This window comes from Bombus pascuorum, chromosome 3 (genome assembly GCF_905332965.1).
Source record: "Bombus pascuorum chromosome 3, iyBomPasc1.1, whole genome shotgun sequence".
Classification (NCBI taxonomy): domain Eukaryota; kingdom Metazoa; phylum Arthropoda; class Insecta; order Hymenoptera; family Apidae; genus Bombus; species Bombus pascuorum.
The window spans coordinates 2376217-2394186 of NC_083490.1; the positions used below are offsets into that span (position 1 = coordinate 2376217).

General features: G+C 46.6%; 1 protein-coding gene and 1 long non-coding RNA gene across 2 annotated transcripts in view; one reads left to right on the forward strand and one right to left on the reverse strand.

The window, feature by feature from the left end:
- The first annotated feature begins 755 nt into the window (after positions 1 to 755).
- LOC132904955 (protein gustavus) overlaps positions 756 to 17970 on the forward strand; it is a 35671-nt gene continuing 18456 nt past the window's right edge. Inside the window, exon 1 of the mRNA XM_060955813.1 lies at positions 756 to 1170. Coding sequence (XP_060811796.1) covers positions 953 to 1170 — 218 coding nt within the window. The 5' untranslated portion in view covers positions 756 to 952. The remainder of the gene's footprint in view (positions 1171 to 17970) is intronic.
- On the reverse strand, positions 923 to 2344 carry LOC132904958 (uncharacterized). Its single transcript, XR_009657705.1, has 2 exons — positions 2171 to 2344; positions 923 to 2043 (listed from the first exon to the last, which is right to left on the reverse strand). It is a non-coding gene; the product is annotated as an uncharacterized LOC132904958 (long non-coding RNA).

The following is a 17970-nucleotide window of genomic DNA, read 5'->3' on the forward strand; positions in this document are numbered from 1 at the left end:
GACGATGTTCCTCGTACATCGATAGTGCGCGGGCACGTACACATTTTTCTGGGGTTAATTCGACGTCCGACCGTCTGGGTTCAGGGAGCGGTCCGCGAAACCCCACTGCACAAGGGAGAACCTCCGTATCCCTTCGACTGTTGCTCTCTCTCTCTCTCTCTCTCTCACACACACACACGCACACACACACGTCAGTGCGTATTTTCTCTCCTCCTTCCCTATAGTACAGTCCCCCCGGGTAAACGTTTCAGCACTGGGTAGGCTTAGGCACTGGCGTAGGGAGCCGAGGATGATATTGAAGCTCGATTTGAAATCCACGGGATTACGCGCGCCACCCTGTTAAAGCGTCTGATTCGAGGAAATAATCTACCGGAATAGACTAAAACGCAAAAAAGTTAAAAATATTGAAAAATTAAAGGTTAGAAAGCACTTTGGAGCGAGTTGAAAAATATACACGAGTTATTAGTTAGATGTCAGTTACGTTTCATAAATACAATATGGAAATATAATATGATAGGTTTTATATGTAAGTGCATTACGATGTACTGCGATAAATCCAGTTGGTTTTAATTGGTGATATATCATATAGTTTTTATGGTGGTAATGGAAGGAACGAATTTCGGGTTATACGCCACTGCGCGTTCTGCACATCATTGGTCTCGGGGCGCTGGAAGCGGTCGGTACGCGAATGCACCTACCGCCTCTTTCTGCCCCACCACTGGGCGGCGCTCCATGCGCGTCGCAGTCGTCGAGAGTCGACGGGTTCAGTCTTCGTTGGATCGTTGCCAAGTGTGTGTCGTAGATCGGTGCACTCGTTTACCCTTGTGCGTCGATTCGGCGTGGTTTTTCGTTCGCCTCGACTCTTTCTTCCCTTTTTCTCTCTTTTTCCCTCCCTTTCAGTTCTCGATTTTCTCCCCCGCACAGACAACAGACCCAGTGTGTTATATGTTACATGCGCGCGCAAGCCGCTCGTTGCGTAGCGGGTCGGACCAGTGGTGAAACACGGCTAAGAAAGATAAAAACGCTGTGTGCTGTTGTGCGTGTGCGGAGTGTGCAATATTTTGGTTACATCCGGGATAAAAACGCCACGAAAGCAAACACGAGGTGTATCGTGAAACTCACCGAAAACGTCGCGCGAGATATGGATTGGGCGCTCAAGGCTCGCCGAACGTAAGTCCCTATGTCACTCTTCTATAGCCCTGTTTCTGTTCCAAATCGTTCCTAGCGTTGTGTTTCTCGATTCCCGCGAGATCGTATTCTCATTGGACTTGGAATCCCGATTTCAGGTTGCTCGGCCCAAAATTCATTGGCGTTTCTCTACTCTGCAGTGTAGTGTAGGAAGATTTGGACGTGTATAGACGGACGTCTCTGTACATCAACGGATATTCAGTTCGTTCGTTTGCAATCAGTGTGACGGCTTCTACGAAACGGATACTCGTGCAGTGTTTTATCTATCTCTTCGAGTGAATCTCTTGTTCGAATCTCGTTTCTTCGTGGTTCCTGTCGAATCACAGATGTGTCCTACGTGTACAGAATATGTTTGCGTGGATCGAACCGTCGGCCTCAGTTCGAAGAGAAAAAAAATTCAATGCGCGACGTCATTCGTGCTTGTGTCTCGAGGTCAGTGTTGTTTGCCCAGCCGTCTCGGCGCGTTGCATATATATTAAGTCAACCGATTTGATAAGCCGATATACGAGAAAAATAAAAGGCTGTGTGCCTGTCTCACACAACGACACAACCGTCGCTTGTGACACGCCACGACTCGCCCGTGGGAATCGAGCTCTCGTCCGACGAAACTACCGTGGATTCATCGCACCGTGAAAGATTTCGCGGAAGCGCGGTTCGCGGTAACCGTCCATTCGAAGCGTGACTCGATTTGAATTTTAGTAGTCGTTAGTGTTACGCTCTTCTTGTGCTCTTCAAGACTGATGTTTCCTGAAATATTTGGAGACTTTATTCCATAACAATATGTTCCATATATATAGAATAATTCTTCGTCAGCGTTTCTAAACCTTGTTGAATTTGGAGGTCAGTTTACGATTTCTGTAAATAAGAGAAAGATTCTCTCTATATATGTGTGTGTGTGTGTATGTGTGTATATACATATAGATCCAATATATATATATATATATATATAATATACATATCCATTAGTGAAGTTCCAAATTACACGAAGCGAGCTGAAAGCAGTACGTCTTGCACAGTAGCAGTGATTAGTGATTGCCGATGAGAGTTCTCTAGAAAACGCGAAATACATTATTTTCTTCGCGTACATATCCAAATATCGCCACAATTAGAAATTAAACGTCAATCTTACCAAGTGACAACAAGATTCGATGTCTCTTCATTAGTGTTATTTTACAAAAGATTAAACGTGTTCTAACCGACTCGCACTGGCAGTGAATTCTCTTGTAACGTGGTATCTTCATGTCTGATAAAACGTAAGTAATTGAAACCGTTGCACATTCAATACAAGTGATTATTCGCGTCGAACGTGATCGCGGCTCGATTCTCCTTTCTCTCATTCATTATTCCCTTTAATTCCCGACAAGTTCGTTGCGTAACGGTTCGATCAATACCGACAATGTCGCGCTGTCGAAGGACGACGAAAAAGAGGTTTCGCTCCTGCGAATAACGCTATATGATTAACGTATCGGGATAACCAAAGCCGGGAAGAGGCTTTACCGTCGGGATTCTCGCGGACAGAACGGTGCCCGTTAAGCGGCTCTGGATCGTGGAACAGCTGCTCGTTGTTTAACGACATAACAGTGGTGGAGTTCGCGACGCGTCCGATAAACGTCAGGACCATGTGCCCACGGTGGAGGGAGTATACGAGGAACAAGCCACGGAATAACACGCTTAGAAGAGCTCGCATGTTAACGAGCTGTAACGTTTGAGCTACGTTCGAACGTCCACCATGAACACAACCGCTTTGATACGTTGGTAGAACTGGTTCAAACGATACTTTGCGTTAATTTAATTTGAATTATGTAAAGATGTACGAGCGTTTAATAATTACAGGAAGACAGTTTGAATCGGTGGAAGGGTATACGATGAATAGATCGACTAAGGCGATCTTACATTTTTACAAAAAATAAATGTTGTGTATAGTGGTAATGACGAATGATTTATAAAAAAACGAGAGATACGTAACAACGAAAGTTTGTATAGGAATTTTTAAATTCTGGATTTTGATTACGTTAGCTTTGCGTCACTTTGCTTTTTCTTTCGTTTTCTCTTTTCTTGATTGTCTTTCTCTCCTTAGAATTTGTCTGGTAGAAAGGTTTACGGTTGTCACGTAGGAAGAGGGGAGAGAATATGGGTTTTAGGATGTAGATGGCAGCATCCGCGTAAGATATTAAGATGAATGAGAATGAGACTGTTAACGACCTATATAGCTGGATTAATTAGATCGGAGGAAGAAATTTATTAAGAAAATACGGAAGCGACAGTGACGCGTTTTGTTAATTAATAAATACGTTGGAGAACGACGTGAATCTTTGCGCGATAAACTCGATTCATCTGGAAATTTACGAGCGATATCGACGACGGAAATCCCTCCGACTGGAGAGCGCAGGCTTTTGTCGTTGCGAGGATAGATTCTTTAGGGATTTTTTCGAGCGACGCTCTGACAAAGAAATCGATGATTCGTCCCGTTGTACGCGCGATAAATTTCCCGCAGACGCGTCGAAGAAGGGCGACTTTTTCCAAAGGGGAGAAAATGGTTGGCTAGATAGTTGGAACGAACGTTAGCGAACGAAAGGATCTTGCCCCGCCTCTTGCTAAATGTCTGCGGTTAAAAAATTCCTATGAGAAGTCACGGAAGTAACTGAACTTGAAAATGCATAACTCGACTCATCGCCTTATGCTTCGTAATTTTCTTTCGCCTCCTATTTACCGTTTCACCACTTCGTCTACGACAAAACATTGAAGTATATCATGCACACGATTTACTTCTGATAATACACGCTCGTGCAATCTGCAGATAAAGCGTAAGCTAAAATCAAACTTCGATGCAAGAAATCTTGCTTTCGTTGTATTCGATGCATAATTCACGCGTATGACTGGCCATTCAATTAAAAAGATAAAATAGAAGACACGTGCGAAAATCGGAGTTAGAAGACAGTTACCGGTCGTCACACCGAATACTCACACTCCTCGCAAGGGGAAAATTCGCAGAACTCTCGATATCAAACGGGGAGTTACTTCGTATTCAGTCAGAGAACTTCCTGAATATGATAATACTCGCTCAAGAACGGTAATATTCGGCGAGTCTGCCGGACAGGACAATGGTGTTCGAAGTACAGGCGTGACTGGCATAGCGCGACCAGCCAACAGATCCATTTCCTCGAAGAAGCTTCGACTGGCAGAAACGGCTACTGGGTTCCAGGTTGCTCGCTATAGTTGGGATATATTCTAGAGACCAGACTAGTACTAGGTACAGCAAGACGTTCTTTGTTTCTAAACTCTGTATACGCGCGTGTACGTGTATACACCGAACTTCTCGTGTAGTAGCTGGTCGTCTTGAAAATTTCGTGTAATATAGATCGACGATCGTTACGTTCTCTTCTTTAAGGAGTCGTTTCCCTTTTTACGATCTTTCCCGGGAATATACCTGCAGGCACCTGTTTCTACTCCAACGACACGAAACACGTGCAGTCAAGTGCTATTTTTGGAGCAATTTCGCAAAATGTCCCTTTAGAAAGGTATCAAGATTAGCGCAGCTCTTGATTGCTTATTGGCTCTCAAATCTTGGTTTCGTCGGTAAAATTTACGTTTTGTAGGAATTCTCCGTGGTAATCGCCTTCGTTGTTCCACGCGAATCTACAAAACGCTTCTTAATGAAATCTTATTTATACGTGTAATTTCTTGTTTCAATTTTATACCAAACATTTTTCTCAGGCATTAAGAATCTTTGTATCTATCTTAATAGGATCGTAAAGAGTTCAAAGTAACGTTCGAGTCTATCGAATTCTTCGTGAACACCTGAAAATCTGCATGAAAGTTGATCGATCGGAGTAGACTTCGATTTCGCTTCTTTATTCCCTCGGAGAACTCCAATTTCGTCGCAATTCACCTGTCTCTTTCTTCGATCCACGAGCAGTCTGTCACACCCGAAAATGTTACACAATCCCTTGTCTACAGCAGAGGGTCTACCATTACTAGGACTTTGCTGTTGGTGGATGCATGTGCGTGCTTCGCGAAGACCATGTTGAAGACAGGCAGGTTCGTCTCGAAATACAGACCCAAGCCGGAGGCAAAGTAGCGTGTGCCTTACACACCACGTGTTGTGTGGCTGGCACTGCTCTTTGGTAACAGAACACCCGAAAGGGAAGCATTTCCTTTTCGACGTTGCTCTCTTTCTCTCCACTCTCTCTCTCTCTCTCTCTCTCCTCGACGACGAGACGTCGTTAATTCTACCGTTTCTAAAGCACCAGGGGATTGCTTCGTCGATGAAACAAGTGCTCTTGCTCTTTCTTTTTTTTTTCAAAAACATGCGACGGTGAATTCGAATTTGAATCGCGAGCCATAAAGTTGCGACGAGATTAACTGAACGAGTTCTATTGGCTATGACAGAAGTAGCTCCGTTTGATCGTCGTTTGCTTTTCTGGCAAAAGAGTTTCGGTGATCGAGACCTTCGGTTTTCGGTGTATCGCTCGATTTATTGTAAATTTACATTACGAATTGAAATCAGCAGATTTAATTCAGCTTACAATGGATAAGAGAGTTTGCTTTAAGGGGATTTTCTGTAGGTGATGTAGGCATTCTATAGTTTGTTGACGTTAAGAGAGTAGAAAGTGATACGTCATGGAACGTCTAGGTTCAGCATTTCGACATCATCGGTATAGAGTTTTCGATGACAGCTGTGAGTTTAGTCTTTGAAAAGTTCAATTTCGAGTGCTCTACATTCTATTCGGTACAGCTTCGATGCGATTCGTTCTCCGACTGTCCATCTTGATGGCGTTTGACATTTCGAGCTGAACTATTTATTTAACTGTCAGCTACGAAATCGAACATACTGCGGTAAAAATACGAGTTTCGCTGACAACGAGGCTGTTTTAATTTTAAATAATCCCTCGATTTCGTTCTACCGCAACCTGAAACGTATCGTGACGTCACTTATTTTCAACTTCTAAATCCAAAGCTAAATCCAAGAAAAGATTACGTGTTTATAAACATAGATTCGAAACAATTGGAACGCGAACAGGCAGAGATCGTAATTGTAGCAACCGTTGAAATTTTCGAAACGCTGACCTCGATCTTTCGATGATTTTCATCGAACGGCAGGAAATTAAGACAAAATACGGAGAAGAGAAAAATGGAACGACAAAGGGGCGGTTTTAAGGAAAAAGAAAAAAAGGAAGGAATGGACGATACGGTTTTCGAGTGGGCGTCGGTTTATATTTATGCGCGAAAATAGCGGCGCTAACGGCGTCGCTAGCGTCGAGCTGACTTAGTCGAAGCCGAGCGCGCTCTTAGACCGTGTCGTCATCGAGTAGCAGCTGTTTTCATTCAGCCTCGCCCTTAGTTGGCGACTTCCTTTGCAGCACTTTTAATTAACGTGCACGAACCGCGCTCTCTTCCTCCTTTCTCTCTATTTCTCTTAACCTCCTCGTCCACCATCTTTTAACCCTCTTTTTACAACTCTCTCCTCCCCCCTGGCTTCTTCCTCTTTCTGCGCTCTTTGCGAATCTTCTTTTTTCCCCCGTCACTCCCTTCCTCTTGGCCAACCTCGTTCGTGCAGTTTTTGTGCCCTCTCAATTACTCGCTCTTCTGCCGTTTGTAAGCTCGCTCCACCAAACTCTTCTCCAAACCTCTCGAGGAGCGCCAACGGATCGACAGCGGTGCCTGCCATGTTCACGACAGAAACACGACTGGATCATCGAAATCCATTATGCAATTTCAGTATTTGTTCGGAGAACTCTGTCGAAGAGGACGTCGCAGGAACGGAAACGCTACTTGGACGCAAGAGACAAAAGATTTCGCAAAACGCAAATACATTTGTCGAGCCGCAGTAAAGTGGAGAACCCTGTTACCGCTGGCTCGGCCTTGAACGCAGCTAATTATTTACCAAAGACCGTGGCGCGTACGCACTTGCACGTCGAGCAAACCAGCCGAATCGAACAAAATATTGAACTTAGTTGTGTCGCAATCGTCGTCATCGTCGAGTGGTCGCGTCGAACGGGAACAAGGGAACGTTTTAGAGAAAGGGAGTCGTCTTGCGAATTATTGAAGGCGCCTCACGAATTGCTCTACGTATAAACCCACGCGAGATAGAACGTCCGCGCAACGCCTGCCGCGTTATTAGTGACGTAATATCTGACACAATATCCTACATCGTAGAAGAGAGAGCGAGAGAGCGAGAGAGGAGAGGAAAGGGAACGTTCTTTATGCTCTCAGCCAGTCGCCGGTTAATTAAAGTCAGCCCCTCGTCCTCGGGGCTGCGTTAATTGCCCACCACTCGGAGGACCGAGGCGTCTACCGACGAGAGGCTAATTTAATTAACGTCCTGGCATCCGCAACCAAGCTTTTCGGGCTTTTCCCAAGGATTTCCCGACCACGGAGAACGCTTTGATACCTCCTAACATGTGCACCTTGACGTTCAACTCGCTCGACAGACACACAAAATTTTCGCACAACGTTCGCTCATCGGATGATATTTTCCGTCGAACGTGTTGCAACTGTACGAACACGCCGAACGTTTGAGAAACCCGAAACGTTTAGCGCTTTCGCGGCTCACCGCGAATCGCTGAACGATCCGCGCGCTACTCTCGAGGACTCTCGAGAAGCATTTTCGCCGCGGTGTTTGGCTCGTTTGCGAGACGCGCGAAAGACGCGGCCGGCTCGAGCGTTATCTTGCAAGCTTTTACGGCCAATGAGGGACCTCGAAACGCATTCCTAACGAGCTCTAATTGGAAGCTTGGACCCTCGACGTCCGTCGTTTAGAGGCTCGAGAACGAGCCTCTACAACCCGCCACCAGACGCCTTTCTTCCTTTTTATTTCTCTCTCTCTCTCTCTCTCTCTCGCGCGCGCTCGCCTGCCCCTTCTCTCTTTCAATTCGTTCCTCTAAGGCCAGAAAGAAGCGATGACGATGATGCGCGTCTGCGTTCCACCAAGACTTTCCTCCCCGAACGAGCTTTACGCAACGTTTGTCTTGGCACGTTCCCACTTTCGAGGCCGCGAAATTTATCGATCCATTGGCGCCGAAACGATCTTCCGGTCCGAAACAAATGGCGGCAATTGCCGACGAATTTAAATACAATCGTGACGCCGTTGAACGAGCCGCGCGTAGCAAGCGATAAATCGACACGCTCGGCTCGCGCGGCTCGTTTTGCTCGCCTCTAGACCGATTTCAGATCGGTCGTCCCTCGCCGCCGGCTTCTTCGTCTTCTCTCGGTGACCCAGTGCGCACCAGATGCCTGATAAAATCCGAGTATCTGCGTCGTAGCCGACTCGAAACGGGAATATCGACGCCGCTCCTTTGAATAACCGCTCCTCACCGTCCAAGTTCGCGATGCCCGCAGAGGAAGTCGATTAATGCGCGATACGGCTCCCTGCTTGGCTCCGTGTTTGCTTGGCTCCTGACTTGCAACTATGTTTCAGATCCGTAACTCGATTTCAGTCTCTTTCTTTATACAACCACTCATCGTTTTCTTATTTGTTAAATCTTTTTGCTTTTAACTGTGCGTAACGTTCGATATGCAAGGAACGAGGTTAATCCAATCACAGTAGGTTTCCGTTCATACGAATTTCATTCGTTTGAACGAAATTATAGTCTACGCTCGACTAAATGAGCCCACCTGAATCCATTGTACTATGTGTACGCGTACTCTTATTGTACGAGCGGAAGATAATAGGTAGCGGGGAAAATCAATGAGCTGCTGTTATACGAACTTCAATTATATAAACTATTTGTTCTCCGACAATTTCGATGATTAAATCATAAGTGAATATTTCATTAGAAATAAATCACACAGTCCGTGAGATTTATGACCGAGTATTTAATTAGGAATAAAGAAAGTTTCGTTTCTCTCAGCGATAGAGAAGATATAGAGAAAATTATCAACGTGTGTCGTACACTAGCAGAGATAATAGGAAGATATAAAAGAACCGTTCATTATCTACGTATCTACAGAGAAAAGAGGAAACCTCTAGCATAATTAAAGAACAATATCCGTAATCGATGCTGAGATATAAATAGAAGATACATAGGTTATTCGAATTCATACGTACGCGTGATTTTCAGCTGACCAAAAGCGAGAAAAACGAGGAGGAGAGCGCGTGGTTAAAAAATTCAGCACGCGTACGCGGTCGCGCGAAGGAAGAGAGTGAAAAGGGCAGTGGGGGGCGACAGCTCGCCGAGGGAGAGGCTTTTTCGTAAGCGACGATAAATATATTTCCAAACGTATACGAAACGGCCTGGAACGGCGGCGTGCCGCTGCTACCAGTGCTGGCGACTGACCCATTTGTGAAACTCGCGCGACTCGCGTTGCCACACACCTTCTGCCGTGCGCGCGCTCGATTATTACAACACTTTTACGAATTACACGGGCCCGGCGAGCCCGTACCGCGGCACGACAGGGCCGTATTATTTTTCTTACTTTTGTAAATCGCTCGAATCGAAAATACCTAACGTCCAATCGCCAAACAATTGCTAAGAAACAATTGTACGCGGAAGATTCGTTACGTTGAGATTCGCGTGAAGAATTGCAGATAACCTGCATAGAAACAATTAACGTGACCACCTCCAAGAAAACACCTTCGTTTACGTTATCTTCGAATCTTCTCATACTCCGTTTCTACATCTCTTTATCTGCATACCGATTTACTCATAACCTCGTAACAGTACCTATACGATTGTGTTGCATTACAACGGCGGTTCTTGCCTTTCCAACAATACCTGTTCTCCCCGTGTCCCAGGATTCTTCCATTATTTTTATTTCCTCCCTGTTTCCCGTTCCACGAAACGATTTTAATTAGGTTTTCATCGTATCTTTGGTACTACCGTCTCTCCCGAGAATTAATACGTCTACCACGGTAATTAAGGGCACGATCGCGTAGAAGGAGAACGATTTCAAAGTAATTCCTGTCTTATTTTCCTTTCCTTTCTTTATTACGATCGACAGGAGGAGCGTATAGCAGAGAGCAGTTCCTGAAAATGGTTCGCGTGATAACGCCTTGAAACGAAGCTGTTGCGCTCCGACTGGCGACCGACTACAAAGGCCTTTGTACGATTTCGTGGCGAGAGCTACGTAGTAGAAGCCGGTATCGGTCAGAGCCCTCGGTGTAAGCGGCTTTATCGAGCACACGCGATACACGGCCCGATAAAACGCGTATCGACTCGTGTAATTTGCCGCCTGCATTTTTCCCTGGCGAGGCCAGCTCCGTTGCGAGCGTAACGGCTCTCCTCTTTCAGCCGACTGAATTTTTCACTCGCCAGAGACAACTTTGACTTTCTATCTCCGATGCAGAAAGACCAAGCGGTACCAAGGTGGCTTGGCTGATTGGTAGAGAGCGGCCCTGCGCGTTGACCCGGTCGATGTTTTTGGAAAGACTCGTAACGGAGAAAGGGCACGTGCCTTTCGATCTTGGGGACATGTAGACACCGAAGAATTTCGAAAAGCTGACCCCGATGTTTCAGCTAAATGCGAACATAGTAAAAAGATTCAGAATACGTTCAAGTTGTTTGCTAGAAAAGTCATTCGAACTTGATGTGCTCCAGTTTGATTCCGATCGATATCGTCGAAGTTGCTCGCGAGAAAAATAGTTCGAACTCGATGCGAACCAATTCGACTTCTGTCTCACTCGAGCCAATATCGTTGAATTAATTTAACTCGTAATTGAGATAAGATGACAATAACCGTTGTCGGTGTCTGTATAATCCATAATATTCGTTTCATGGATTTCTAAACAATTTTATCTACGTGATAAAGCGATGACGTCGTGCGAGGTACGGATTAAACGGTGGAAAAATGAGAGTAGCTACAATTTTGATCATAAATTCTACGACGTATTCTCGTTTCCGTTCGAACGAAACGAGAATAACCTACGAAGACCTCGATTTCCGAACTGATCCGATTGTGCTCTGAACATTAAATCCGGCAGCGTTCTTAAATTCGTTCTCGTATCCCGGGAAGCGATGGAAAAATAAACGGAGGAAGTCTGGGAGGCGAACGTCGATAGCCACGTCCGCGCGTATTGCGCAAGCGGATCGTTCGCTTGGCAAATTGACATTTTCCGTGCGAACAGCGCCGGAACGCGGACTTTTGTGTACACGAGAGCAGAAGAGGAGGTACACATGCGGCGAGCGGCGTGTATACACGCAGGAACGTAGCTCGCGCGAAGGTCGTGGGATTGGAAGCTCGTCTCTTTGTAAAAGGCAAAGACGCGCGGATTTCCAGAAAGGAGAGCCTTTGAGACGAGCCGCGACGTGGGCAGAGAGATCTCTGCTGCTGGTCAGATCCACGGAGAAAGAAGAGATTTCGCCAGTGAAAGACGCGCGAGAAGGAGAAGAATCGAAGAGACTCGCAACCTACGTGCGAACGGGAAAGGGAGATGGTAAACGTGTGTGTTGGCTTCGGAACTTATCAGGAACGCGTTTCGTCACTGATCCACCTTTTTCTTTTCTCCTGCGCGTGCTTGGGAAACGTTGTTCAGCTTGGACGGCAGCGAACGCTGATCCGAGAGACGGTCTTCCGATGAAAAGGGTTGTGCGACGACGCGAAAGAAAAGAATTCCATTTTCTCAGACGCCTTTTGCAATCGACCAGAGGAGGCAGAGAGCTCTTCGGTTCGTCGTATCTTCTTCTTTCGTATCGTTTTATATCTTTTATCTATTTGGTTAATATCTTGAGAAAATTGTAAAAAGTCGTGGAAAGATTACGTTAAAGGAATCGGAGCGAGGGTAACGCGATTCGTTCGACGAGAGTATAAATTTCGTACACGGTTGAGAACCGTAGAGGGATTAATTGGTTCCCACATTCCGGGTACACGAGCGAAACTTGTTAATCAGGCTGAAATATTCGAACGGCTGGTCGGTGCATTAGAAAATGTTTCGATCACAAAGAGAGCCAGACCCCTTTGTTGCCAGCGGAAGGTTGGAGCCGTGGCTGCGCACGGGCCATTTCGTCGTCTCTGTCTACGTCCCTCTCGCCGTTGCCTTTTATGATTCGTTTTTATTTATCGTCGAACCCGAAAGTCTGGTTCACAATGGTCCCGTACGCGGTATGCGGGCTGGTAGTCGTTGTTTGTCCCGCCTTCTTCGTCCCTCTCCAACCTCGTCCCTGTGTTTTTTTTTTTTGTTTTTTTTATTTTGTTCTTCTCTTTTTACCACGAAGAAACGGGACGACCGTCTCGAAACGAGAAACGAACGCGAGCAGAGATGAAAAATCGACGCGGAGGGGCCCCCTCGTTGCGAAATCGTTTTTCTGGCTCACTGTTACGAGAGCAGGACGATGCCTATCTTTTAACGAATTTGCATCCAGCGACCTTTCCGCCTCGCCTCGCTCCGTTACCGATCTCTCCGACTAGATCGCGATCGATGGGTCGCGTCGTGAGCCGATATTCGTAATTTGCCAGCCGACCAACGCTCTGCTTTCCCTTTCCACGCTGTGCAAAGGTTGGTCCCGAGAGACCAGGCGATTTTCTGTTTCGCCATCCTCGCAAAAAGCCTATTCGCGCAACGTCTATTTAAACGAGACCGCGAATCGTCGTTGGATGCAAGTTGAAATTACGGCAGAAGATGATCCGCCTGGGCACGTAACGTCGAGCGTGTTTAACTGGTTGGACGATAACTGGTTAATTCGATGGCAAACAGCCTGTTTCTAGTCGTTTCAACGTTTCTTCGCTCTTTCTCTACCTCCCTCCCGAGAATCCTTGGCTCGAACCCGCTCCAGCGTGTTTTTCGTAACGCATCGCGCAACGCTTCGATCGACAGGTTTCCTTTTTGAATTCTCGGTCGAAGGCTTCTCTTTCACCGAGGCCCTCCGCGGACGCTTTCGCAAAAGTTTGGAGCGGCGCAGTTTCGTAAATTTCAGTCACATATTCGCGGTCCTCGGCTCCTTTACAATTAGTGAAAGGAGAACTCGCGCGTGGTTTCGACACGTTGTCGACAAAATGCTCGAACGATCGGGCATCTGAATTCGTTTCGATCGCCGCTCTCCACATTTGCCTCCTGAAATTTCATATCGAATCGCGGTAATTCGATTCTCGATAGATTCCTTCCATTCGATCTCACTTCTCGCGATTCGTTCGCAGATTTTTGCATTCCGTGCTACGACAACGAAGCTTTCGGTTTAGATGAGTCGTCCGATCGTCGTAGAAGTTGTAAGTTACTCCCGACCGATCGTTGAAAATTATCTACTTATATATCGTCGTCAGGCTAGTTCGTAAGTACAGTGCGCTCGCGAAACAATAAGATTCGAAAGGGAAACTAGAAAACGAGGACACCGCGATCTCGTAATTTTCATCCTCCTCTCCACGGACGAAAGATCATACTACCATAAGAAGCTCGATGGCGGCAGGTCGCGTTTATTGCAATCGATGATCGTCTTGACTCACTCCTAGGGAATGTTAGTGACGTCGAAAGCCGTTTCGCAGGAGAAACGTATTTAAATCATATGAGCGAAAAATTAACGGTATCTTACGTCATATATATAATCCACCAAATCGATGAATATCAACGACGTTGATCAGTCTCGGAGAAGAACTGGCCGTTTCTTCGAAGACGGCGAATCGTGTTGCAACTATATTATAAGAGAGCTTGTAAAGTATCGTCGAATCAACTTGGTAAATTGAAAACAATCCAAAAGACTGGCACGAAGAACGAACGAAGAGTAGAGAATAACTTTAGAATAAGTGGCTTATGCCGGCTCGTGTCTCGTTGACCGTCAGACGGTGCAGAGAATAAGGAGAAGAAGGCTCGTTTGGTCCGTTGAGTCTGTGGCAGAAGGGTCCAGATATGCTGCAGGTTCCAGACAAAGAGGACAAAGGCCCAGATCTGGCCGCGCCTGTGGTGGCCGCCTCGAAAGAATTTCACCACATAGAGAGCGGTGTAGAGAGAGGAGAAAACACGTAGAACGCGGCGTTCGTGTTCGTGATAAAGCCGCGAGGCTCCTCGCTGTATGCGTCTCTCGTATACGTGTGCCTCGTCCATGGAATACTTTCACTGGTTTCACGGCCAACAGACACGTTTACACGATGCTAATAATACGCCCGACGCAGCCGTTGGTACCACTTACTCTCCTCGATGGTGTTTCGCGAATCACGATTCTGCACGCGGTTCTTTCCACCAAGTACGTAAGTACGTTTGGTCCTCGGATGCGAGCTTGGTGGAGTTGGATCGGTCGATGAACCTCGTCGAGAACCGATCGATCTTAATTTCTCGATCTTGACCTCGATTGGTCGAGTTCGAAGCTTCGCCGTGTGATTCGAACACGTTCTCGTGGTATTCGACAGGCAAATTGGCACGCCTCCTCGCAACTCGAGCCTTTTGTTAACACGCCAATCGTTTCTTCGCTCTATCTTTGGTTACGCGAGAATTCTTAATTTGCAAATCGACTATGAGGAATCGGAAGAGACATTCGAGAGGCGCCTGCGAAAGGTTCGATAAGAAAGGTACAAGCGTTAACCCCTGTCTCCGTGTGCAACGTGGCATAATTGGCACATACAACCAGGAAGAGGAGGGTGCTTGCTATTGTTGTCCTGGTAGCAGGATGTATCGACGACACGTCGCCGCTGCACATCCGCCGGAAGAAGCTTCTCTCTGTCTTCGACGAGGTTGCATTCAGCAACGAACGACCGCTATATCGATACCCCTGATCCCGTTCTCTTTATTCCATCTTTTTCTTTTTTCCCCCTCTGTCCTCTTTCTGTTTCACAGTGTCGTCGAATTTCTTTTCGGAGAAACTCGACGATACTTCGGAGCAGGTTTTAACGGATCGTCAACCGTAAGATATTTGTTAAAGGCAGAGTAAACGAAGATTGAAACGCTCGACGAGCGGCATCTTTCTCGGCAGGTTTCGTAACTTGGATTCCACCTACGCTCTTCCTCTGCTTTCCAACGGTCAAAGTTGCGAAACTATCTTCAAACAAATTTCTCCACGTCACGGCAGCACGATGTTTGGTGGCTTAGAATTATCTCGTTTCTAAGAACATCTGTTCCGCGTTAACGTTCTGTTGACCGCACGATTATCACGGTCATTCAAAGAAAGATCGTCTTTGTTCAACCGGAGCCAGGTAAAGTCAAGATATCTCAAGGCCTTCCAAAAATTCCAACCGACACGATCGACATGCTAAAAGCTCCGCATTCACGTTTCACGCGTTATCGCGCCACACGGCCCTAGTAGTCACGTATAAACCAACCGATTGGATAGAAATGGAAGCAACGGAGGAAATCGACGAGTTCCCGATATGTTTTTGCGCATGTAGTTACCACAAACGCGTTTCCGGTGATTGCCGTTTTTTTGTCACGTCATAAATTCTTCGTTCGTAACTTCCGGTTGCATTCCGAGAATCTAACTTCCCCTTCTAACGTGAACCTTCTTCAAGATTTTCAGCGATTCCCCCTAATTTCTACTGGAAAATTTTATCGGTTTCCCGATACATCCTTTCATCGAGATATTCAGCCAAAGGAAAATTCAATTCTAAGCTTCTTAATATTTCAGCCCACTTAGTACACAGTACCTCTACTGACGCGTATGTCGCATTTTTGAGTCACGCGTTACGTTCTCGCCGTATAGAGCATGTTTTTGTTTCACCAAATGTATTCATTGTTGTCGCAGAGACAATCGTACCGATGAAAACTTCATATTTAATATGCAGCCATTCAAAATGAAGGAGATCTGGAGAAAACTTGCTTTAATTTTCACAACGAGAAAGGAACGAGGAAGGAAAAATGCCGTGTCTCGGTCACGGTTGAACAACGACGAAGGTGCTAATGAGCTTTTGGCTATCACGGACACGTGCTGCTAGTTTCTGCTCGTTAAATTAGGTAACAATCGGTGGAGGAACGCACGTTCCACCTCCTCCTCGTCCTGCTTGGTCGTCGCGCGGTTACCTTCGCGGCCACCTTCTCGGCTACCTTACCACCTCCTCTATCCATCCGCTCGTTCCTCTCCCTACCTCGATGGTTCTCCTCTCTGGTGCGTTCTCCGCTCGCTTCGTAGTGGGGTGGTAAGGATGTGTGTGGAAGCCAAGGCACACGGTGGGGTCGGGTACCAGACAAGGTCACGGCTACCAACAGCTAGTTTCTTCTCCGTCTCACCACCGCTTCTCATTCTCTTTCTGCCTGCCCCCGTCCCTTTCCCCTTCGAGGCAAGCAGCCATCTTGGGGAATGTGTAACGTCATCGAATGCACCGAGAATAACAATAAATTATCTCTTGGTCGCCTCTCACCTTCCACCTCCATAGACTTGCCCTCTGTTTCCTTCGTTTCGTCGCACTCTTCCTCGCTCTTTCCGCGATAGCTGCGTTTCAAAGGTAGTATATGCCAGCTATATTCTACCTTTGCAGATTCCTTTCAGTCTTTTTAACGCACGCTTGCACGTTCGTTAAAGGCTTCGTGTACTGGAATATCTTAATCCTCGGTTAATTGCGATGGTCGACAGTTTCCTGATAATCCAGACGGAATTTCTTGGTTAATAAACCGTTGTTGGTTCGTTAAACGAGCAGTATCTGGATGTTTCAACGAGAATCGCGGTGGGCTAGGTTCTCTGGAAATCGTTGAAGATTCGTTGGTCTATCTGGAACTCTCGCAGCAGATCTCTCCCTTATTTCCATTCGTCGTTGATAGGGGACGCGATACAGCCCGCGATAATCTCATCGAAAAACAAATTCCAAAGGGACCCGCCCGTGGGAAGAGATATACGTCGGTAGACGTCGGAGAACGGTGAGAAGAGAAGGTCCTTCTCCCCTTTTATCCACGATCTCTCTCGATTCCAGATCTTGTTCGCATGAATTCAAGAATAGCACCCCTGAGTCCATACCAACCTACCTTCCGTAACATAAGGGATTGTACCTTTCGACTTTCAAATACAAATTCAAATATAAATCGATAATCAAGTCTGATCGATCGGTCCGAGGTAGTACAATTCCGAAGAAAGATAGGAATTCCCAATAACGATATGGAGTTCTCGTTTTAACGATCACCCTGATCTCGGCCAAGCATCTCGACGTGGTTATCGCGCTCATAACATGGTGGGGGTGGCAGAGGCACCTTAATCCAAGAAGGTAGAGACAGAGAGACAGAGAGAGAGACAGAGAGAGAAAGAAAACAATGGTGATTGTCTCGAAACGTTTACAGCCTAATTATGTGAACATGGGGCCCGGCCATGGTGGAGTAACAATGCTATAACTCGTAACAATGTACGATTGTTCATTGTCTGCCCGTGCCCCTTCGCTTTTCTTCGCGTGTGCGCGCGCAGTCTGCTAACCCCGTCGTGCTAACGTCGCGACTACCTTCAGCCCTTCTTCCTTAAATCACGTATCCTACTCGTAAGCGATTCTCGGCTGAAAACCCTTATTCAGCGAGATTATTTCAGGTCATGATCGATAGATACCGATTACGTAGAAATTACCGAGGCTGGAACTATGTTGGAGAGTCCCGTGACTCATTTCTGCCAGCCACGTTTGACTCACGTTTTCCACTTACTCACCGATCGAGTCCAGGGTGGAAACAGTCGCGGTGGATCCAAAAATTGCCGGTCTAAATTCGAAACGGTGGCGCACAGTGGCTGACCCACGGATGTACGCGACCTCGAACCTTTCATAGGTTGCTCGTGACTCGTTCCACGAGTTCCTCTCCTTCTCTGGAGGCTGCTGCCGCTCTACCAACATCCGGCCTGTCTTGCAAGGCCACGCAAGATCACAGAAATCGGGTCGTTGAACCGGGCCGATGCTTGTTGCTCCACGATCGAACGACCAGGCGCCAAACGAAGATAAACGCGAGCGCTTGCCTTCGATAGGTTGCGG